We start from the raw sequence: 25,461 nt of genomic DNA, 5'->3' as shown, positions 1-25,461 counted from the left end.
TTGAACGAAAAAACTTTGTGACCGTTTTCTAATGTTGTGTGTCTTTTTTTCTCGGATTTTCGGGGTAGCTTTCTAATCTTTGTGGGTGAGACCGGTGCACGGGGAGAAGTGCAGACCAGAGTGGTCGGTGATGAGGAGAAGTTGTTTTCATTACGTAACTTGGACGTTGGAGGGTCTCCGTTAATATCGTGTAATCAAATTCATCTTGGAGAGCGATCGTCAAATTTTGAGTAAACGGAAATATATTCAAGACACAAATATGCCTGGACAAATATTATGCTTTCTATTTCGACGTGTAATATTGCTCGCGAAGCCAAAGAAACATCGAATATTAAAGGGAAATAATTTTGCTTTTCGAACGATTTAATTACACTTTCGATACATACCAGGTAGTGTTATCGGTACTGAAATTCTCTCGGTGAAATGATTGAAGCACGTCACAGTTTTCATGCGAAAATACCAGGAAATAAATTTGCACGAAGATATATTTCGACTTACTTGAAATGAATGAAATTTCGAAAAGCATTTTGCCAAACTCGAGGAGGACGTTTCCGGCTGCAATTACGTTTTTATCAAAACTGCATTCGTTAAGAAAAATGCATTGCAAGAACGTCGAGTTCTAATTTTGTCGTGTATTCCGAGTCGTATAGATGTTACAAATTTTTGATTGAAATGGCAAAAGAGTGTTGCCAACGGCACGCGGTGTTCCCAAGCGGTCACCCATCCAAGTACTAACCGCGCCCAATGCTGCTTAACTTCGGTGATCGGACGAGAACCGGTGCATTCAGCATGGTATGGCCGTTGCCGGAGGTAAATGATCTTTTTAAGTACAAGTCCCATAAGGCAATGAATCCCAAACTGCATATTTCACTTTTGAAATATGAACATCTCTGTGTTTGATGATGATGATGATATGCTTTGTTCCGGTAGTATATTTGCAGTGCTGCATTTCCTAATATTACCCCGTTGGATATTTTCAATTTTTGGACCAAAACCTTAGTATTTTTGAAATCGACCGTATGCCACTTTTCTTGCGTATTTTGATCTCAGGAATCCGAATCTGGAAGAAAAATTGATCTATCTCTAAAATTGACCGAGTTATCGCCAATTTTCAGCTTTTTGGGCTCAAAAATAAAAAATTGACTTTTTAGTCTATCTTTATGTAATTTGAGCTCAGGAATCCGAATCCGAACGAAAAATTGATCTATCTGCAAAAATGACCGAGTTATCCTCATTTTTTCGCGTTTTTTGGCATAAATTTGAGGATATCTCGAAGGGAAAAAATCGTAGCACAATTTGGACAACGGATTCGTGTTCCTGAGGTCAAAATACATAAGAAAAGTGCCATACGATCAATTTTAAAAAATAAAAATTTTTGGTCAAAATTTGAAAAAATCGTAAGGGGTACCCCTTGGAAAAATCTCAAATTTTGGCCAAAAATTTTTATTTTTAAAAATTGATCGTATGGCACTTTTCTTATGTATTTTGACCTCAGGAACACGAATCCGTTGTCCAAATTGTGCTACGATTTTTTCCCTTCGAGATATCCTCAAATTTATGCCAAAAAACGCGAAAAAATGAGGATAACTCGGTCATTTTTGCAGATAGATCAATTTTTCGTTCGGATTCGGATTCCTGAGCTCAAATTACATAAAGATAGACTAAAAAGTCAATTTTTTATTTTTGAGCCCAAAAAGCTGAAAATTGGCGATAACTCGGTCAATTTTAGAGATAGATCAATTTTTCTTCCAGATTCGGATTCCTGAGATCAAAATACGCAAGAAAAGTGTCATTTAATCGATTTTAAAAATACTTCATTTTTGGCCTGAAAATGAACATTTTTTTCATCGAGATTTTCATTAGGTATAGAGAGTAACCATAAATTTGAATAAATGCTCCCTATCTCTCAACCCCGCTATCATATTATTGATATCCACATCAGCTCAGATTTCGCATGTGATTCAGCATAGGCTCATCGTGAAATTCGGAATGACTTAAACCACTTTTGATGGAACAAAAAATTCTAGCAATTCGAGGCATGAAATTTTCCTTTGTTTCATTTGAAATCCAAATATTCTATAGCGCGTGAATTTTCCGTGATGAAAAAAAAATTCTTATGGAACATTGCTCGAGCCAGATACCTCAGCTCTCACTAGAGTTTTGAGAACATCTATGGTCGTCGTTGTCGCCTTATCTTGACAATGAGACGTCCAGTCGGATTCTGGCACTGTATCAAAATTGAAATTTATAATGATACAGCGAGGAGGGGCAGCGGCTATAGTGTTACGTAAGACGGTAGTCAAATATTTTTACACAAAACCGTGTCTATAGGGGCAGCTGCGGTCAGATACTTATTTTACGCAGTGCTCCGTTGAATGTAACAATAGATGAAACTTTCGACCACACCTGTCCTCTTCCTTTTGAAAATCATCTAACATCAACTCGTATAATTGTCGTTTTTCAAGTCTTCTGAAGGGAAGTTGCGTTGCATTGTAAAAAACATTGTGGATACATGAATATTTTCATATCACATATCGTTTTATTCAGCTAATCCGTTCATCCGTGCTTCATATCGATAAAGAATCTGCCAAAACCCCAAAAATTCTCGTTGTTGATTCGATTACTCTATTCTCTAGCGTTTTCTCCAGATAAGCAATTTACTACCGCTGCGAGCAGTTATATGTGTAGTTCATGGTTCCAAATCATCAATTGAATTGCTACATCGTCACCTAGATTGACATTTTTTTCGAAACTTCGTACTCCGCTGATCGAGGGTTTCCTCTGTATAATTTCATTAACCCTTTGGATTCTGCGAGCCCCGCGAAAAAATTATGAACAATTCGATAAACTTCGCCAATAAACTAAGAACTCGTGAATACTTTTCACGAAGGTCTGGGTCACAGCCGGAGAACAGTGCCGAAGACTCGGAGAATTTCTTTGCACAGCTATAAAAACTGGGGCGCCTGCGGAGTCTTCGCCCGCCCAAGTCACTGCGCTCTTCACGTCTCATGGCACTTCGCCAGAAAAGTCCCGCCACGGCTTCGTTGCCGTATGATATGTTCATACCCACCTACATATACCTATATTATCGCTCACAGAGTGGAGTTTCGGGTTCTTATTTTTCCACGGGGCCTTTGGCCGGTTGCCAAAGCCCAGCTTTTAGACGCGTTTTCTGCTTTACCTTTGCAAAGTGTTCCAACCGGTCGAATCTCTACTACCGATAGTAATATTTGATATCCGACGTCAAAATACAACACGTCCAACGGACTGCAGGATACGAAACACTCGAAGTTGTCTGTCGGACGCGAGTTGCAATCGAGCAATAAGAATTCCATCAGAGTCAAGATGAGGCGTCTTTTTTTTTTTTTTGGTTTTCTTAGCGTACACCAATAGGTATACGTATCTGAACTTGCTCCGTTGCAGCTGCATCGGCTGTCGTAAAAATTTCTAAAATCGATGACCAAGAATCAATGGAATCGATTGACAGGTATTTGCAAAAATAGGATTACCTACATGTCATGTGCACACATGTTGGCCGGGCTCAGGACTTTCGGGAGCAATTTTCAGACTGGAATCCTTGGCACTGGATAGTGGATTTTTTTATTCCTGATTGGCCATCAATTATACTCGCAGCAGTTTTTTTTTACTCGATATATGTGTGTGTGCATGAAGTAGGTCAAATTCGTTATCAATTAGATGTTCTAACAAAAAAGCTGAAAAAAAAAAATTATACGACAAATAAGAAATAGAATTATTGTTTGAAAAACGGCGAGAAAAAAAAACTATGTGAGATGGTGTTTGAAAAATGATTTATTAATTAAATCGCATAGCTTGATAATTTAATATTAGGACTGAGGATTGGTAGATTTTCAGTTATCACAAGTTAAAAGATCCGCCCTCGCTTCTCAGCTGATGAAGGCAATGAGTACAAAATATATGAATAATGTAATATCATACAGTATAATAAAATGTGGCCCTAATTCATACGTTTGTAAATATACCTAATTAAGAAATATTAGTCATCGTGTCGTTTTATGTACATAAGTTATTTAATATAAATAAACGGAACCATTTGTAATGTACAAAATAATCGGAAAATTATACAAGAGTTTTTTTACTTGGATAAATGTGTCATGAAATGCTGTACATATTTACAAAATAATGCACGTACGATACATGCACATGATATTCATCTGACAAGCGCTTCTCATCCGAAATCACCCGTACCGGACGAAGCGAAACATCGAAAAATAGTTCAAACATCATCCACACTACAAATCCATTCTAACTTCTCACGCAAAATAGCTACATTTTATTTTGTTTTATTTTTTTTTTGACATCCTTGTTTTTATTTTTTTCATATTTTTGTTTTTCCTATTTATAACAGCGAAGAAAACTTTCCGAGTCCACGCTCAACACCTGCTCTACATCTTCGTCTATCGCACACCGCAGTTTGGTGAAAAACCCACGCGACGCAACGCTTGTGACGATAAACTAAATCAGCGCCTCGTGTCCCCAGATTCGGTCGACTTCGGATCAAGTTTTGATCGCCTCTTACGATCTCAGCATTCCTCCGTAGACGTCGTTGATATTTGAGTACTAGCGCCGCTGGAGAAGCTACTTCTGCACGTCTCGACGGTCAATGCTGTCTCCGGAACCTGCATGAACTGGACTTTTTCTTTGGGCCACCGGTTTCTACCGTACACGCAGCTGAATATGTTGTACTTGGCCTCCATTTCCAACTGGCTGAGATTGCTGCTGTGTCGCCTCTTGAGAACCTTCTTAGCCATCAGACTCCTGTTGTTTCTATAGGAGAGAGTTTTCTTGAAACAGAAGATCCTTCTCAACTCTTTTTTCACCCTCCTCGATCTGTAGCCGAACAAAAGCGGACTGACGTACGCGGCTAGGATCAGAAAGCTCAGAGCGGCCACGTCGTAATTGTGGGGAAGATTGTTGTCCCCCGACGTTGAAACTATCGGCAGGTTCCTGAGGATCAGGACCGCGGTGTACGGTGTCCAGCATATCAGCCCCATGACTATGACCAGTGCGCTGATCCTAGCCGCTCGCGTTTCCTCCCTGTACTTGAAGAGCGACGCGTTGCTGATTCGATACTTCAGCGAGTTTATGTAACTCGAAGTGCTTTTTATACTCGAGACGCGATGAAGGGGGATCTTGTTCGGCGGCGTTATAGTCACAACCGGCGCTACCCCCGCGTTGTTAGCATGACCGAAACCCAGGGACTCGGACTCTACGAAATTTTGCCCCGACGTATTTTTCAGGAAGATATCTTCGACGTGATCGAGCGCCGACTCGTTTCGGTTGTAAATGCCGTTCGCATATCGCCCGTTCATGGCCGACCGATTGACGCCGTGGTGGAAGCCGTTCTGAGACCTCGACTTTGCGTTGTGGTTCTCGACCGCGGCGCGTGACAAGATACCGCCGATTACCCCGGACCTATTACTACTTTGTACTATTTTCGACGATTTCGAGGATGCGGTTAATTGAGGCGGCCGGTGCGTCGGGACGACCTGATTCTCAGGTTCAGCCGAATCGGCGTCTACGGCCACTCGCAAGTCGCCGAAATTCCTGAACTCTCCCCGGTGATCGGCGGGAACGGAGAGTACGCTGTTTCCGAGCAAGGGAATCTGGTGGTAGTCCTCCCGGTCTTCGATGGAGTTCTGGCACTTGGACACCTCGATGTCTTCGAGTCTCCGGCTCTTAGTGAAGGTCAGCATCTCCTCTTCCTCGGGGTCGTCCTCGTCGGCGCTACTCGCGCCGCTCGAGTCCTCCGGTATCCTCAAGCGTTCGAGGTCCTTCCTCAGCATTTCTTCGCAAAGGATATCGTGGGACGATTTCCGCCTGATGTCCGGCCGGTCGCTGAACCTGCTACGTATATTGTCGTCCAGAAGCTTGGCCTCCTCTTGCTTCCCGAAAAATTCGGCCTTCAGGGCGGAAATAGGAACTTTACTCTCTTTGGTAGCGTCGCTTCTCACTGGTTTCTGCGGTGACACGTTGACTTTTTGGGAACCTACGGTAAAAACTACTCCGGTAGAAGGCTCCTCCTCGATCGCCGAGGTACAGAGCATCATTTCGGACCTTCTTCGCGGTATTTGACTAGTGCTCGTCTCCGTGCTTTCGTCGATCGACGACAGACTCGAGATCTTCGGTATCCTGCGAAAATCGTCGTTCGACAAATCTTCTCTCCCGGTGCCGTAATCCTCGCAGAAGCTCGACGACGAGAGCATCGGTCCGGATCCGGTACGCCTCGCGCGTTCCGAATTCTTATGCGCCGCCAGATAGATACTGACGTATATCCAACAGACGGCGACGAACGGAATCAGGTAAATAAAAAGACTGTAAAAAACTGCGTAAGCCAACCCGTAGGTCAGGTAACCGAGCAAGCTCTCCGAGGGCAGGGTGATGTTCGCCTCCTGGAAACTCTCCACAAATGTTCCGCCCAGGAACAACGTGGAGTTTTCGGCGAACTCCAGAGTCTTCTCGATCGTCGAGCTCCCGTTACTCTCGGTGACCTTGAATTCGCCCTCCACGTTGTAGTCGTCGGAAGTGTTGTCGAAGAGGATCGTGGAATCGACGGTGAAATCGAAGGTAGCGTTGATCAGGCTCATATTTTCCGACAGTTTGTAGTCTCCGATCGAAAGACCGTCGCTACAAGAAAGCCAAAGGCTCCGCGGATGGGGATTGAAGGCGGCGATGAGAGCCACGAAAACGGAGACCAGCCAAACGGATATGATGAGTACGCCGCATTTCAACTTGTCGATTCTCGTGCGATAACGGAGAGGATCGACTACTGCGAAGTACTGATCTATGGCGATCAGGAGAACCGAGAGCACGGAGGAGGCCATCGCCATGGCGCTCGCACCCTCCGAGATCACGCAGAGACCGAGATTGTAGGAAGCCGGCGGAGCATCCAGCATCAGTAGAGGCGTCAGGATCACGCAGGTCAACAAGTTCGAGGCGACCAAGTTCATCACGAATCTGCAACAGAAGATAACGAGCGTTGACAATTTTAAGCAGGGTGGACGAATGCGGGAGAGTGTTCGGCAACTACTTAGAGAGGCGGTGAGCGAAAATACTTTTGAGAATCACGCAATCCATTGTTCGCGAAATTGGACGTCAATGGGATTGCAGCGGATGCGCCGAAGCGGTTCACGTTGCACACCTACCACCGCGCTATGATTATTTCGCAGAAGTTTACAATTCAACGGTGCATTGATTGATGTTACATGAGTCACACGCTCGCGCTATAATTGACTGAGCATCTTCTGTCTGTTCCGTCTGACCTAGTCCAATCAGATCAAATAAACACCCTCATTCTCACAGCGTGTGTATACACAGCTATAACTGCATATTTATCGTTCAAGGCCGTTACGAGAGTGATGCCATCCACCGCGCTTGCAAAATTTTCAAGCTCGGTTAAAATCTCTCCTCCTACAATCACAATGCGCGATCTCTAATTCTGCTGTTTGAATTCTGGAACGGCAAACGAGAATATATCGATCCGATTGTATTTAACGGGGCGACTGACGTGACGGGGTGGCGGTATGTTTCAAATGATAACTAATAAGGTAGTGAGAAATGGGAGTGACGTTAAACACGCGTGATTTGCATCTATCTCTTTGACGGCTGAATGTTGGGCTTGGCAATTGGAGCGGAGATGCGTTTAGCCCTGACTAATGCAATATTGTTATTGTTGCCCCGATGACGTACGAACGGTGCAATATTGCAAGGGGACGTGATTTTAAAAGCTCGGACGAGACCCGATCGCTCTACCGCTCGAGGATGTCGTTAGCTAACGAGTCGTTTCAATTTTGACCGGTGCAAGCTGCGGTAACGACAACGCGTCCGAGACGGTCGAATCGAATCGGTCCGTCGGAATCGTATGCAAATTTCAGCGACGCATCGTTCCACCACCGGTACATACAAGATGTAGGTGTGCGTGTTCGGACATTCGAAAGGCCGAAATAGCCACCGTAGGCTTTCGTCGTTCGACGCGTGCGATCGACCCTTGTGAAATGATTCAATCGACGAGAAAAATCATTGACGGTTTACGTTATCTCGACGATAACCAAACATTCGCGAACCTTGCGAACGACGCGGAGAGACCGTTGCGTACGGATGTCCCTGATCTGGAAATTAATTTCTAGCAACTTTCCGGGTAAATTTCGAAAGCCAAGAAGGCGATATTCTATGCGTCCAGAAATCTTCGGACGACGTGGCGTACGATTGACCGATACGGGATACCGAGATGAAAAATTTTTATTTCAAAGATGCTTTCTAAAAATATACTAACCGTAGATACTCGGTGTTTTTATTTTCGAACGCAGTGGATGTATGAAAAATGACACGTGTCAAACTTTTTTCTACGGCATTCGTACGATTGGTTCAAATTTTCCGCGAACGGTATAAAATTTAATACAGACACTTGTCTGCGGTAGATAGTGATCGTTCGTGGGTTTGATGTCATCGGACTTAGGTCACGCGCGAAACACGAATCTAGAGATTGATCGGTGAGCGATACTTCCTTCGCAGAGTTTCGATTCATTGAATATGAGTAGGCGAACGCCGGGGAACCGTTTCACACAAATCGCATTAAGTGTAAAATCGAAGACTTTCTCCCTTGATTTATTCATCCATTTTTCAATTTTTCAACTAATATTCACAGCAAATATTAAAGTTCGTTAAAAAATCGCGTAGACATCGAGAGTTCGCGGTCGTCGGTCGTCGCGAAAATTCGAGACTCTTTTCCGATCATGGGCTAATCGAGATAGTTAGGTATGGATGCGAAATAATTTCAACGATTGCGGAGTTATTTGTATAACATCATCTCGCGAAAAATATGAAAATATATTCGACCGAACGCTCTCCTGTTTTGCGGGGTGCGCTAATCTTATACATCTTTAGCGGTGGTGCGCCAGGAGAGTTGTAACACCGCACTAATCCGACACTCCACTCTACTCCCGGAAGTGATGCTTGCAAAAACAGAGTCCTCTTCCAAAAATAATCGTAGCGTACAGCGTGGTAGGAGTCTCGATCTGTAGTTTGCCAAAATGTTAGAGAAAAAAAGAGAAAAAAAAAAAGAAAAAGAAGAAAAACTTGTGCAGGAAAATTCGAAGACGCAACAAACAGCTGCACAGCCAGAGAAGAAAAACAACTCGATTAAGCGTCACGAATAGTTTATCAAAAAATAAAACTAAAAGAAAAAAAAAAAAGAAAAACAACAACAACATACGTGTACGACACCAATAAGTGGATACATTGCTGCAGTAACGACGTGGAAAGCGAATTGTATATATTTTTAACATCGTGTAAGAAGAAAACCAAATGCGTCAGACGGGGGTGAAGCGAACGGGGGAATGTCAGTCTACGAAAAATTTTAAGTCAGGTGACGGTGAGTACGCAGCGGATAAACGATCCACTTCACGTTTGTTGTGATTTATTCAGATCGTAAAAACTATGAGGTCGGACGTTTTTCTGGGAAATTCATTCATACACGGTACATGGAGCTTACCGGTTGGATATCGTGCGGAGACCCGGTCGCCTGAGAAAGGCGAACAGAAGGGTCGCGTTGAGGAGGAAAGACCCGAACAGGACGACCGTCCAGAGCACCGTCGTGGTCCACCATCGTCCTCCTTCGAAATTCTCCGGCGCACCTCCATCCATTCATAAATAATTCGGCAACCCTGAAATCGAAAAGAAAAAAAAACACGTTCAATTGAAAGAGGACCAAAATTCTTCAGAGGGTAACTTTATATCGACGACTTTGTCGATTTTTACCGCCCTGCGGAAGCCAATCGCGGAACGTCGACGCGGTCGGACGCATCGATATTCAAGGGGCATAGAAAATCAACTATAAACCGCGACAAGCGAGGTGACAAGAAATATAGCGTCGACGTCAAGTCTAATTGGCGAGTACATCCGGTATCGCGGAGCCTATGCAGTAACCGTTAACGTTAACGTTCGTACCAAATGTCGATGTGTGACGTGGTCATGTGAAAGCTATTCGTCCTCTCGATTGAAACTTAAACGACAGCGAGACCAGAACTTAGTTCTGTTTATCGATTCGAAAATTTTCCGTCCGATCTTTGGGAGAGACGCGCGCGAACGGTGATTCGCGGAATTCCGTCCGCGTAAGAGTTGAACGTGACAATATTTTGGAAAATGAAGTGAGTTGAGTCGAAATGATGCGAGAACGAATTCCCACAGTGTCTTTTTCGTTCGTCGCCGATTTTGGCATCGACACCTACGCCGTACTCTGGCCGATGTCCAAATCCTAGATATTGTCGGTGACATGAAATAGCCGATAAATGACCTTCCATTAAAAATCACGTGTCAAAAACCGTGCACATCGTGCTCGACGAATAACGCTCTTGACTTCTCTCAATTATACGAGAACTCTTGTAACGAGGCGTGTAATTTAATTCAAGCGACACATCCTTGTTGTGTGATTATTTCGTAGATTTCATACGGCAAAGACAGCGTGTGAATTCGGAAAATGGTCATTCCTGTTCTCTCTCTCTCTCTACTTCACGAGAGGCCATTTTCCGAAAGTCCGTCGAAGCGTATGGAAAAATTTTCCCAAATGATTCGTATCGGAGGTTCGGCGGACGGTGGGCAGTGGGGTGAAAATTTTCCGGTCCCCCAATCGGGGCTACCCTATGTGACAATCAATCGGTATTGGGGGAAAAGCAAAAACGAAAAAAAAAAAAAAAAGGTTGAAAATAAAACCACTGGACGGTAAATGAGCGAAAAAAAAATTCATGAATATTAAGACTCACCGGTCACCGCACGCAGTCGACTGGTTCCAACTCTACGCAATATCGACTTCGCGAGAAATATATTTTTAAACACTGTCAGCCGACAGGAAAAACCGGCATAAATAATTCTATCCTAGAAAAGAGTAAGTAACTTTGAGGATCGCAGACGTGGCTCGAGAGATTGACTGCCCCACGCTCCGTGTAATTGGACTATTAAATTAGGCCTTTGCGGTCTGCCGTTAATGTGAAATGATATATCGTATGTCGATGTATGTAACATGTATGTGTAGTATAGATCCATCCAACGTCCAATCTTAAAGGTATAAGTTGACGGGTGGACAAAGTTAGAAAGTATTATTCGTTCGCATCCTACGCTCGCATCCCTTCCTCGTACGGTGTATTTTTAAGTATGAAACACATCGCCGAGTGAGCGGATTTATTGGCGTAAAGAACCCGCGGATCGATCAAAGATGCATAATATGATTGCGAACGACGCCGCAAACGACCGCTGAAATTGCAAAATAAAGAACAGTGTAATGAAACACGAATTCGTGCACGTGCGAAAAACGAATGTATGTACATAGAAAATCCGAAATTTCGGATAACAGCGTCCAATTCCGCGGCTTCCTAATACGATAACGCCGTTTCATAATATCGGCGAAATGTCGCAAAGACCGTTAAAATATCCCGGGCAACTCTACACACTCCCGATCACGTTTTCATCGATCCAGGTTTTAGCCGCGATGACGTAAACTAGCAAAAGAGTATTATTTAGTAATACATACGTGCCTACGCATCCGGTAAACCTCCGCGTGTATGGAAATACGCGCTCCATGTGTTACACGTGTATTAATTTGTTTTATTCATTTTTTCATCTTTTTCTTTACCTTTTTTTTTTTTCTCTCGTTTCTTTCTTGCCACCTAACGATAAGAACCAAAGAGGGAACGGATAGCTCCGAAGTGTCTGTGAAACGATCTGCCCACATACGTTCGAAGTGTCTTCCGATCGCTCCGACGTCCCATCGGGCGAAGGAAGCCGTTCACCTGACCTCACCGCTACGCGGCCCGTAACACCCATACTCGGCCCGTGGGAGTAAATTTTTCACACCCCGTACACACGCGCTTGACCAACACCGAGTTCGCTTTGCGCCATACCAATGAGGAGTTACGCCGAAGCGCGAGATTTTTAACCCACTCGCAATTCGCGATATCCGATCGTCCGAGTCCGGTCGACCCGTCGAACGCCGGATTCGGGTGTGCGAATTTCGTTTTTTTTTTTAATGACTTTTCATTTTATTTCATTTCGTTTCCCTGCGATCCTGAGATTCGCCGCGATGTACAATTTATCATCACGAATAATGGCACGCGTAAGTTGGAGGGAAAAATTTTGTTCGAATAATTTGTATCGGAGCTAAGAAATAATGGTGAAAACAAGCGTTGGTCAACTTGCAACGAAATTGAGTAAGAGCGGGTAAATTCCACGATTCGAATCGTATTCGAATTCATGAAATGTCACAGCTGTATAACATTCGACGCCGTTTGTCTTTCGACGATTGTACCACCCGGCCATAAAAGTTCTCTCGAATAAACCGGTAGCGGTTCGATAAAGCGGCTATTATTCCAAAGGTAACGGAACGAACTGTGGATTAATCGATCGATATAATTGTTGATCCAAAACCGTAGATAATAAATCATCGACTACTATTAACGCCACGTCATCCTCCCGACCAAAGTTCAACCGAGTTCAAACTGAAATTGATTAATGAGCTTTCGGTTATGGAATATTTCTACAAAAAAAAAACTTCAGAGCTAAACGCTGCGACTGACGTTAAGAAATATTCCACTCTCTTGCGGCAGGAAATACCCTCGATATTTGAATTAGAAAATCGTGCGATGCCGCGTTTAAAGTGTATATATATATATATATACGCGCGACACAAATACCGCCTAATTTTAATAACTGACCCACAGCGAGAAATTATGAGAATTTTTTTACCTTTTCATTTCTTTTTTTTTTGTTTTCTTTTTCTTTTTTTTTTTTTTCCCCTCTTATTATTAACGAATTTTGACGTATATACTGTTGGCAAAGCCCGTTCCAAGAAATTCTAAATTACTACACCTCTGTCTCTCTGCGTTGTACGAGCGTATGGAAATTTTCACACCGTCAAACGAACCCACTTTATTATATTCCTTGAGCGATATATCGATCGAAAGAGGTGACTCTGTGTTTTTCCGTTCGATGCCATCGCCATCGCCAACGTTCGTTTGCTTCACTTTCCAATTCGACGAGTGCACGAATGTGGTACAATAATAATTACGATCTTAAGCACCGAAATCGTCCGACAATAAAATTCCAATTAGGAATGAAAAAAGACTCGATCACTCGTAGTACCGTTCGATGTATTAATGAGGAACTTTATACCCGTCTGTATACCAGCTACGTGGTCAGCGGACGGTGAAAAATCGGACGCATGTAGAGATACCGAGCGGTGCGTATGTACATGTGAAACGTACATATCGCAATAAAATACTTGTTCAAATGTGTGTTACAGGGAGTGAGTTCCGGTTTTGAAATTTTCCCGAAAAACACGAATCCGGCGACTGCGAAATTGGGTTACGATTTTATCTCAGATCTGTGCTCTCGCAAACGGCAATTATTTGACGATAACTCGATCATTCCGCGACGGAGAGATCGGTTTATTGGGCGAATACAAGAATAACGATTTCGATTTTTGGTCGGAAAATCGAAAATAATTAAAAGCTCGCCCGCGCGACGATAGTATAGGTATCGAATTTTTGAATTTGTCTCTCCAGCTGCATCTACGAAAATAAAGCTGTGTTCAATTATTTACTTTCGGTTAATTAGTCAATAAATCTCCCCTCGATCTCGGCTTTTCCAGCTGTTCCTCTCTCATCATCATTGATTATTTATAGGCATCGGTTGGACTGCTTCTCCGATCTACATATATATGTATACGTATATTCGTGGTCCTCGTAATACAACAGCCATGAAAAGCTAACTATTCGTTCGTGTCATTTGACGATAAAGTACACAAAGCGCACTCCTTCATTTGACGACAATTCAAAGAGGACACGTCGTCCAAAACTGATTAATTTGATCATCATCGACTGTCAAAGAGGGCTTGAACAAATCTGTCCGCCCACTATACTTTGACGATTAATCGATAAATATCGATCGAAGTGGAAATAATTTACTAGATATACGAAGGTAATGATCTGATTGTGAAACCATTGTTGTGTTGTTTTTTTTTTTTGCTTCGCGTTGAGTTATTTTTACACAATTCACTTCCGCCAGAGCGTAGGCCGGCGAGCAAAGGCTAGTCGGAAGGTCAAACAAACGTCACGCACCTGTGGCCCGCTCGTTAAAATTCCGCCATTCTAAAAAGTGGACTCGGAAAAGGCATTCCGATGAATGCGATCATCGGTCCTTCATCCAGCACACTGGATATTTCGCTCGATAGCTTCCGTTGGGCGTATGCCGCTACTGATTCAAAATCGAAGGGCAGAAGGGCGGTGCGACATCAGTTCAACGAGGATCCAGTCCTCCGAATTCAAAATGACGAGGGTACCGCTACGACTTTGGATTATTCGTGACCAATGGCAAATCACGCGATCCCGTCGTATATGACAGCGCAACCTTTGACTGACCTCACGCCAACCTTGGCGTCCCTTCCTAGAGTACCATTAATATATGGCTCGCGATTGGATTGTGTAAGCTCTCTGGACTGCGAAGCTTTTGCCATTATCGTTGTGTCTTTTTTGCTCACTTTTTCCATTCCGTTGGTTGGAGTGTATTTTTTTTTTCTTCTTTTCTTTTTGTCTCGTCGTCAGATCGCTTCGATAAGAACACGGATTTACTCGATTCGGCTGGTCGTCATTTTGTGAAAACCCGATGTCACATGCGAAACAGTGAGTCACATTCGCAATATTTTACATTTCTAACTCGTCTGTCCCCGCGTCTTCGAATTGATTGGTTTTCATTTCATCGTTGAGATAATTTTGCAACGCCGTCGCGCTTTTCAATGGACAGGAAATGATATTTACTCTAATTGTGCAGAGACGCGAAGAAAGAGGCGATGCGCGGTTTCGATTCATTCTTATTCCGGTCGTCGATTAATTGCGTCCGTTCTTACCACGTGTCAATTTCAGAATTCTAATTTATTCTCGCGTAATAGAATCCATTCATGTTGGTATCTGATACGGGTCTGGCTCAGTTTTGTATGGTAATATAGTAAAACGGTGCGCGCGATCGTACGCGATCGTGTTTTCAAGAAGAATTCGAATCGGTGTTGTTCGTTTGACGAGTGCGTCGGTACCGTTGATAAATTAATGAAAATTTAGACGGTGTGTTCGTCATACATTTTCCGCGAAGAAGAACGCAGAGGAACGGGTTTGCGTCAGAATTATAAGAAATCGTGTACGGTACAATGGAAGCTCCGCGCGAAGTTGAAAATACGATTTTGGAGAACAATAAGACGTTAAGTAGGTAAAACGAATTTTCCGCGATATTACGTACAACATAATTGTGTACATCGCGGCAACAGAACAATATTATGCTACCGTGAAGAGCTTCCACAAGATCGCCTAAAATTAACTTTGCGAATAAAGGAATGTGTGTAACAATAACGAATCGTGTGTATATATATATATGGTACGTATCAAAATTTCGTCACGTTCATATTCCCACCGTCGACACATAAATATTTTCGCGGATTTTTAATATCGTTGTTTTACCTTTTTCCCGTACAATATGATCTCTCGTTATTTCTCTAAATGAACGTCATTGTTCCATTGAATTTACGGTTACGCGCGCCTATCTTCGATACGATTCGTAGGTATATACCGGCAATTTCTGCGAATGCAAATTAATATTTTTACATGTAAATGGGAGTACGTAAGGTGAAAATGTCAGTGACCGATACTGTTTCGAAAATTTCGGAATACCGCGTCAATTATTCAAATGAACGTTGTACGTGCAGTGGATATTTTACGCACCTCGTATTTCTGTACCTCGATACGCACAAGATGGAAATGATATCTCCGAGCCCCGCGGGAATCGAGACACGGTGAAGAAATATTTGAACAATTTTAGGATTCTGAATAAAAAGAAAAAAAAAACAAAAAAAAAACGAACATTGACCGGGTGTCAATTTCGATACGAATGGCGTAACACACCGCCGAGGTCAGAGATTTCATTTCCCCTTCGAATTCTCACTCCTATTTTCCACACAATCAGAGATATCGTATTCGCAGTTTGCACAGGTTAATTAAAAAGGATGAAAAACGGTTTGAACTTCTGATTCAGTTCGGGACACGACGGTTCGGAGTTTTTTTTTTTTTTTTTTTTTTTTTTTAAAAAAAAGGTCAGGACGACGCGGGTCGTACTTAAAAAACAAACATGATTCTTTCGTCAGATCGAAGATACAATGAATCGAATTTGTAAGGACACGGCCCGAGCGCGTGCGGATTCGATGCACGGGCTATTAAAAGACGCCGAAGCGAATACAAAAATCTCAAGGTATCGCTAGCATAGATTTCGTTTCACGTGGCAAAAATACATATTCTTTTTTTTGTGTTTTTTTTTACAAACACATCGCTCGTCCGTTCCAAGGAAAAATTAAGACGAGCGTCTGCTTATAATGAATGTAATACTATTCGCGCTGATATCACCGACTTCGAGCCAACGCGATATCGGCGCGCCCACGAGATTGCTACACATCGCCGCGAAAGCAAATAACTCTACTAGCAACCGTCTCGAAACTGTCCTAAGGTTTTCGTCGAGCTTATTCATCCTACCGAGGTTTGATAAACGGAAGTTATTTTTTCATTTGTTGTTTTTTTCTCACAAAAATAACATTCCCTCGTAAAAAATACTAAACTTTGCAGTCGGCCGAGACTTTTTACAACAATTTATAATATTCGTCCGCGACGAGATGACGAAGAGGTGGTAACAGTTTGCGATTTTTATATATATATATATCTCTTACGTATTTCAATTACGAAGGAATCTTTGTATTCGAGATTTATTATTCGAAAATAAATCTGTAGACGTTCGTTCGTTTTTTCTTGTTCTTTTTACCTCTCAATGTATAAACAACCGCTCGCGAGGATACACGGTGTGAACTCTCCGTTTCCAAAATTGCAGTTTATTTTGTTTCTTCCGAGTGGCAAAATCGTTCGTCCGTACGTGTGTCACAGTAACGGGACCGGATCGTTTCTTTCGTTTTCCGAAGAGGTCGAAATTCCGCATACAATTTTTACCGATCGCGATCGTGAGGTCAACTCGAACCGTAAGATATCTCGTTCCGATCGTTTCTACACATGTTTTATTTCTATATACATACGGATACGGTGGGCGACCGTAGTGTTTCGGTTGCGTAAGAAATGGACCCGAGAAATGAACATGTATAATAGATCGGATACGATCTCCTCGGGAACAATTCCCTTTGCCGAAGTTACGAGTGAGAGAAATAAACTCTTCCAACTGGCATCAATCAAAGTGGGGTACGCAATCGTCGTATCATCCATTTCAACATTATTTATATACCCCCCACACGGCTCGGGGAAACCGGATGGGAGTATTGAAGTTAAATTTAGAATTTTTCGTCGCGAATTATTCCAGTGGCCTAATTCTTTTCGACCTATTTCTCCCCTCTTTTTTATTTTTATTATTTTCATTTATTTTATTTTTTTATTTTTTTATTTTTTTGTTTTGTTCAACGAATGGTAAACCCATTCGATTTATCGCGCCGACGAGTTCACTCGCATCGTCATATTTGCTAATCATTTCTACAGCGAGTCAGATCCGACGATCGCTTATGCTATACGCTACGCCGACTCTGGATATGAGAATTGAACGAAAAATTAAATTTCTTTTTTTTGCTGACTCGATGGAACCAGTAGAATCTCACGATTTTCAATGTACGCTCGATTTTAGGTAGCGCACGTATAGCGAGATCGACGCGTTTTGGCTGCGTCATTTTTCCTAGTCCGACATCGCAGCCGATTACTCACTTTCAGAGTTGTCTCGTTTTATCATTGTCCATATTATAATCAGCGACGTGGGTAGTGTGGCGTCGGAACGCGCACCTATCGCAATCAGAGGCTATCGTAATTATATGTGACAACTTCTTCGCCGAAGGATAAGAACTGCACGAGCGGATAAATCGACGCTCTCATCGGGCTCTCAGCTGTTCAATTTTTCTCCTCTCTGCACCCCGATTCTTTGGTATACAACGATGAAATCAGCGGTGGTCCGGCTCGCGTCTCTCGTCACACGATCCGTCCAGCGATTTCGTCTGGTTACGTCGATTTATCGCGACGGGTTACGGGGTGGTCGTATCGAGTGGATATCGAGAAACGCCGTTCGAAAATTTAGCCGACGAACCGTTTTTGAATCTCATGATTTACTTTACGACCATCCCGTGCATCGGTTGTAAAAAAAAAAAAAGCGCTATCCGTGTATGAATTACACCCGATAGTTGTTACGAATATCAATGACGCGAAAACTAATAAATTAATGGAAAGAAAATCGTCGGCAGGAAATGAAACATCAGGAATCAAATGACAGTTAATGACTGTGATGTTTTATAAATCACGTCAAGCTTCTTCATTAGGTATACTTGTATCGGAGATCGCCAACCGGTTACTAAAATATGTCAATTACTTATATAACGTTCGATATTCTAATGATTAATGCATAACTACCATGACGGTATGGAATGGTCGCGAGGCGAGGATGATGAAAAAGCGTTAAAATCACTAATATAACAGAGAGCCGTAGCGCATGCGACGATACGCGTGTAATTCTCCAGGTAAATGCGACTGCAATTGGATTTTATAATCTCAACCTACTTATACTAGTCGTCTCACTTCGCCTTTTCCGTGTTCGTACGCCGGTGCTATATCGTCCGTTACCGTACAGAAGATCGCCGTGAAACAGGGATAACCAGTTTTCTTGTAGTCGGATGAAAAAAAAATGAAATTTTTTTTTCATTTCGCCAACAATAAGTGCGAGCGTGCCCACCACTTTAAAATTACAAATTCAGATTCTCCTTGTTTTATTGTGTTCACCGTTAAAAGAAAAAATAGAAAATAGTCCCCGATCGGATTACGTAACGAAGATACGCTCAACTGTTTGCCCATTCTGAAGAATCTTTGCAACCGATGAATTTTCGAAGAGGGTTCGCGGTTTTTTTTTCATATACGAGAATCGAACATTCGTAATAGGGGAAGTCGCGGAATCGACGTTACCCGGGAAAGTTCGAACTTACGAGGGAACATCGAGCTCAAGTTTGTTCCCTGCACATATTGATGTATGCAAAAAGATGACGTAAAGGTTACTTTTACACCGTTTACGCATATACGCATAGCATTTTTGTCTTACGTTCCGCAAACGCATGGTTAAAAATGTCAGAGGTGGAAATCTCGTTCTGAGTACCTACTAATTTCTTCCTGACGAATTCAACTGGAATTCTTTGTTCCAATTATAGACGCGTCGCACGCGAATATGCCTCTTTTACAAACCTCCGATGAAAGAAAAATTCTTCCTCCGCGCAACCGAGCTCGACCCCAAAAAAATTTCATTGTACCTCGCATCGACTGAGAGTGTTGCCGGTTTTACAATCGGCGGCACCGCCTCCTTCTCCCCTCCTGGAAACGTATCGTTGAATTTTCGAACAACAAATGTAGGTACATACGCGCGACGTTTCCATATTTAATCGGCTAGATTTCGAAGTTCTTTCGCACGCGGAATACCGACGTCGGGGTTTCCTTGAGTGCAGGCTACATACGTATATACACGTATGTACGTTACAACGTTCTTGAGTTATGCGATAAATGGCTGTCTACAGAAAATTTAGAGAACATATACATAGTCGGGTTAGTCCTTGGCGTGAAGTGTGCAGTTTTAAAACGTGCGTCAATCCAGCCCCGCCGAACGTGTTACCCCTCGCATACTCGCCGATACACGTTGAACGTACACGTTTACACTCACACGTATTATCACAGTCATTCTCCTACGCGTATGAGTTCTTCAAATAGTATAATTACGGACGGACGATTTAGCGCTTAAGATTTTATGATGTGCGACGACAAAAAAAAAAACAAGAAAAAAAAAATATATATATATCGCACGAATGCAAGACATCGATCGCACGAACTGAAAAGCGACCATAAAAAGTTTGACAACGATCGGCTAAATTGACCCGAAAATCATCATCGCATCGATGAAATTTTATAGTCGAATGATTCACGATTAGGCGTGAAATTCTTTACTTGCATTCGTCGGATTATCCCAAAAGCCTAGCGTGCTGGACGTATATTTCCCTGGTCCAAGATGTAACGTAAGTCAGCGTTGGTCAGGTCAGTTCAGAGAGCGTTTAACGAAACGCCGGTTTCGCAGAGAAGCACGATGACGTCAACCAAGAATAGGCAAATAGTAGCAAACAACTTTCCACTGGAAGAAATATAGCCCCGGGCGCCGAAACCGTACGTCGGGGATGATAAATCCGAGCTCTTCGATGATTTTTTTTTTTATTGTTTTTACATCCTCCTCGCCTAATTTCATAGGCCGATTCGCAACCTACGGCAAGAAATGGAAAGCGGATCGTTCATTAACGCTTCAAAGATTCTTGTCTCATCCCGAGATAAAGATGACGTTCCGTGACATTTCGATTTCGTATACACGCGTATGCGGCGTTTTTTTCTTTTATTTCCCACCAATTCTCACCATCCCACGATGTTCGATTCGGGACTCCGAGTCCAATCGGACTTCAAACTGGCGGGAGAAATGTCCGCCGTCCGGCGGTATGATTACAGGGGATGTGGATAAGCCATAGGCGAATCAGGTATACTTACATCATTAACGAAATTAATTAAAACCGTAATAAAACGAGAGAGAGGAGCCCACTTTGCATGCTAGCCTTGATATGGTGATATGGTGTTAGTTAGCTTCCTGGTATCGATTCGTATGAACATCGGCAGCACGTGGCAAAGTTCGGTAATTAAGGATACCTAGTTTGTATGCAGAGTTCGGTAAAGTTCGCCTCGCAGCTATATAACTATATTGCGGACGAATATATATGTACTGCAATCAGATTGATTTTTTATCAAAAAATTTTTTCAACCTATAAATTAACTATGTAAAATTTCTTACCGGAGAATGTAACCTTTTCTACTATAATTTGGTATAAATATGTACAAAATATTCTAATTCATTCATGTAATTCTGAAATGACAGAGTTCATTTTACTGCATGATTTAAAAAAAAAAAAAAAAAAAAAAAAACCAGGAACATTACAGCGTGCAGAACAAAGCTTCTTTTATATTTCATGACGTCCACCCTCGACGCAGGTTCAATTTGGATCGAGATTAGATACATTTTTTTTTATTTATTTTTTTTCTTTTTCACTTGGGCAAATTTTTTGTCGTTAACGATCATATAATCGACCGGCGGGCCGTGGATTCGTGGACCAGATATCGATCGACGCGGAACTGAAGGAAGGCCAACGTCACTTAAGCAAAAATATCGATTGATATACTTTATAATTATTTAAGAATTGATCGACAACCGGCAGATCAAATAACGGTTGGCAATAAATCGACTCGCGTATTGGAATCTTTCGGTATCGAGACCGTAACAAATTCATCGTCTATTGTCGACTCATTATTGGAATAATTTCTGTAAACTGATATTAATTTCCACGACGATCGTATGAAATCGACGGTGCAGCGTTTCTCATTGCGTGAATAATGCATAAACATTTATAGCTTACAATGTGAATCTGCTCAGCATACAACGACCTTAACCTTTTCGCTCTACGTGATCGATGCGATATGTTCTAATCATACATAAATATATGCGCAATTAGGGCCCATATTTTCCCGAAGCATTAGAAATTGTGAAAATTAGGTTGTCATTCGGGGGGGGTTTTTTTTCTGCCTAAAAACTGACGGAAAAGGAAGGCAAATTTTGCCGTTGGCGGGGTCGATCGCGCACGGCACGGCATACATATAAAAAATTAAAAAGAATTAGAAGTGAATATCAAAGTAATAAATATGAATAAACATGGCCTTCTCTCAGCCTCCTTTGAAATTATTACATAAAACTAGATTCGATCACGCGTATACAGCACTCCGCTCCCTGATGTGCGTGAGAGGAAGGGCCTACCTTCGATCGATCTGTGAATTAGATCAGAAAATATTCCACCGTGTGTACGATCCGATGGTGTTTATCATGCGATTAAGTCAACGACGATCAAATGTAGCATAGGTTATTATACACCTACAGTCATTTAGGCGGACGAATCAGAGTGAAAAATTTATCGTGGTTCAGTTCTTGTACCGTAAAACTGCCCCGCGGTGCATCAAAATTTTGAAGGCGTTATGGTAATGAGAAACTAGATATTTGATATGAATATCGAGTTTTGGATTTCTGGGACTCGTAGCATAATAAAAAAAAAAAAAACAAGAGTTATTTCCATTTAATTGATATCAGAATCGAATTAAATACTGATCGCGAAGCGTTATTCAGTTTGTCAAAATTTCATGAGAATGAGTAAAATTCGTGTAACGTTCACTAAAAGTTTTTTCCAAGCTTCATTCGCTAACATTTTTACATCAGATTCTCAGTGATGAAATACAAACGCGAATCGTTGAAAGGGAAGAATAGAAAAAAAGAACAAATACTCGCGATAAAGTAGAAGCTTCCCTTGTCATTCCAAATTTTCCTTCCAATTACGGTAACAGCAGTGGCGGTTGCATGCTGAGATTTTTGGTCGGGGCGAGGGAGAATCACGATGAAAAACATGGAGTGGCTGGTTACTCAATCAGCTGGTTTCGATCTATTACATAATCGCACCGATCGACGCCGGCTAATGTCCAAACTATACAGACTGACGAGTCGAGTTTTGTCGAGTTTAAATTCTACTCGTTCGACATTAGGTATGGCATTCGAGGACTACGAACCGAAAGGGCATGGTTCGAATAAAGTCTTTTTTTACCACATGTTCCACTTGAACCACTCAATTTTCATGGGTTTTCATCGACTTTGTTCAGTTCTGTGGGTTTCGCATTTACAGCATAAAATCAATTGAAAATCAAAAGAGTTTGGATTAAGGTTTCCAGCTCTGGAGATGATCGGATACCCGATGACGATCACTCGAACAATGAAGATTCGAGGATTGATTGATATTCTTTGGAAATATGGAGACAAAAAAATATATATATCACGATGGAAAAAATCACTTTATAAGAGAACACAGAATATCCGAACGTGACGCGTTATTACTTATTCCCGTAATAAATTCATTTATCAAAATGTGGCATAATGGAATGAATAATTCTCCATCTAATGAATAAGCTACAGTATCACCGATAAAATTCTAGTCTGAAAGTCACTGCCGTTCGATTCCTTTGTTCATTTGGCCCTGGCTCACTATCGCGGTATAAAATGAATAATCAACGGTATAGAAGGAATGCCTACCGCGAGCCATTTTCAAACAGAAACTCGCAAATCATCATTTTTTGTAACGTACACAAAAAATGAGTATTGAAAAATATGAACCCGTATACGTTGTGCGGTTGAAAAAAAACTAATGAAATTCGATTTGCTGACACTATACACCCGCCATAATATCAAAATCATTGGTATTTCTCGTCACCGTTATCATTGTCGCGGCTGGTCGTTGATATTCGGAATTATCATAAAAGGAACAAGTAATACGTCTTCAATTAATGAACGGTAATACATTAAAATGGATCAATTCATTTTATCTATTCCGGCGCCATACCGGCTACTACTACTCTCTCTTGTTTCAGGCGAGGGATGTGTTTGTACAATTTACTACAACAACATTCCGGATCTATTTCGTTTCATTTCGTACAACTATGCATAGAGATTCCGTTCGGACTGTTGCCACAGCCTGCACGAAGCCGGAGCCAAGTGTTACCGTACATCATAATTATTTCGAATGCTAGAATCTCGCGAACCGTGCATACGTATAGATGTAAAATCTACGTTGGATCGCGTGTATCACAATCCGGTTCTCTCGTACAAGGTACAAATTAATAATTCTACGCGACTTCCGGGTTGGTTTTCTTAAAATTCACCGACAATGAGCCAAAGTATCCAGTGGACGCGGCCGGTTATTATGCAAACTTTCCATCGACGTGATTGACCGACTGCACGCTCGTAACAGTGATGAATAAATTTGAACTACAAAAGTAAAAGCCGCGTATAACGCACGCATTCCATCTCCTTATATTTTTTTAATTCTCTCCTCTTGTTTTTTTTTTTTTTTTCCACCTCTCTCTCTCTGCAAACTGAACATTGCAGCGTGTTGCAGTTGCGGATAATTATTCAACGGTGAAACGTGGGCGTGATAGCTGCCGCTGAGTTTAGAGGCGTTATTGTGTCGAGTCTTGTGTGTCCCTTCCAGCGTATTGCTGCCAAGCGATGATATAATTCTTGATGATATTTGACACCGGGGCGACTGCGGGCGTATCTCTAACGAGCGCAGAGATCGCACTGGGATCGAAGTCGCTCCCGTAGGGTACACGAAAGCGAATGGACCGAAATTATGAGGTCAATCTTTAGAGTCGTAAAGTCATACGCTCTCCGTGGTTCGAATACCAATGTCACGCTAGCTCGCACGCCCGGGCGAAAACACGTAACGACGTGGGTACAACAAACTCCGGACGTTTAATTGAGCTTCCAAAAAATTTGAACCACCGAACAGAAGTGGCGTCGCGTCGCCCTCGCGCTCCCTCGTTACGACATTCGTAAATTGAATAAAAGAATAAATAAACGAACAAGCGAGTAGAAATAAACCGACGGTAAATAAGGCGGCACCGGCCTGAAACGGACGCGCGAGCCGAACTCCAAAATTTGTTCGGCGGAAGAATCGTCTGAATGGAAAATTAAAAGTGAGCGAGGTACAGCGCTGGCCTCAACCAGTTCGTGTATCAGCTCCGGGCCGCGGCGCTAACGATTTTTGATTAACCGCTGGTTCAATTTATTTTTCCACAATCGGAGACTAATGAGCGTCGAAGCAAATTAACCTTAAGAAAGAATGGAATCGAATTCAAGGTCCTCCGTCGGCGGCGAATAAAGTGGGATCGTTCTCAGAGTCGGACCACGAATACGCAAAGGAGTCAAACTCGCGTTATTTTCTATTCCGCGGTTTTTTTCCTCTCCACGTAGTATTTGTGAATTGAAGTTAGGCGTGTGACTCGTACGATTGCGTGCGACAATTAGTAAAACAGCTGGTGGGTCGGAATTAATTCGACGCTCATGTACACAATCGTATGCGAGAGTGATTCTTATTTTTTTCGTATATACCGACACGAAGATTCGTTGAGTAATTACGCAAAACCATAGATATGACTCGATGAAACAAAAACGCGTGTAAGAGTCGGTTAATAAAAATTTCAAACGAATCAATTAACCGACGTAGTGGTTAACCCGAGGATAGAAGTCCGGCGAATCTACAGTTTCAGTCCAACAGTATACAAACGAAATACGGAGTTTGGACTCCATTGATCGTAGAGGGTGCGCTGCAGTAAACTAACGCTAAAAAATGAGGAGGGTGAACGACGAGAAGGGTTCGAAAATTGAATTGCGCGGATCCCCGACTGTGCTGTAATATCTTCGTTACGTTGGAAG

The 25,461-nt window shown here is 42.3% G+C and overlaps 1 protein-coding gene and 1 non-coding gene across 3 annotated transcripts in view; both read right to left on the bottom strand.

Annotated features, from left to right (window-relative positions):
• Positions 1–687: 687 nt before the first annotated feature.
• LOC112695046 lies at positions 688–806 on the bottom strand. The gene has a single exon (XR_003150326.1). It is a non-coding gene; the product is annotated as a 5S ribosomal RNA (ribosomal RNA).
• Positions 807–3,792: 2,986 nt separating this feature from the next.
• Positions 3,793–25,461, bottom strand: part of LOC105694057 — a 38,305-nt gene continuing 16,636 nt past the window's right edge. For both annotated transcript variants that reach the window (XM_048649196.1, XM_012414390.3), the window contains exons 2-3: positions 9,530–9,701; positions 3,793–6,996 (exon numbers count right to left, since the gene is read on the bottom strand). In XM_048649196.1, coding sequence (XP_048505153.1) covers positions 4,563–6,996; positions 9,530–9,681 — 2,586 coding nt within the window. In that variant the 5' untranslated portion in view covers positions 9,682–9,701 and the 3' untranslated portion in view covers positions 3,793–4,562. The remainder of the gene's footprint in view (positions 6,997–9,529; positions 9,702–25,461) is intronic.

The sequence above is a fragment of the Athalia rosae genome, chromosome 2 (assembly GCF_917208135.1).
Source record: "Athalia rosae chromosome 2, iyAthRosa1.1, whole genome shotgun sequence".
In the NCBI taxonomy this organism is placed as follows: Eukaryota; Metazoa; Arthropoda; class Insecta; order Hymenoptera; family Athaliidae; genus Athalia; species Athalia rosae.
Note: the sequence above shows the minus strand (reverse complement) of the source record. Positions and strands in the feature narration are given on the sequence as shown.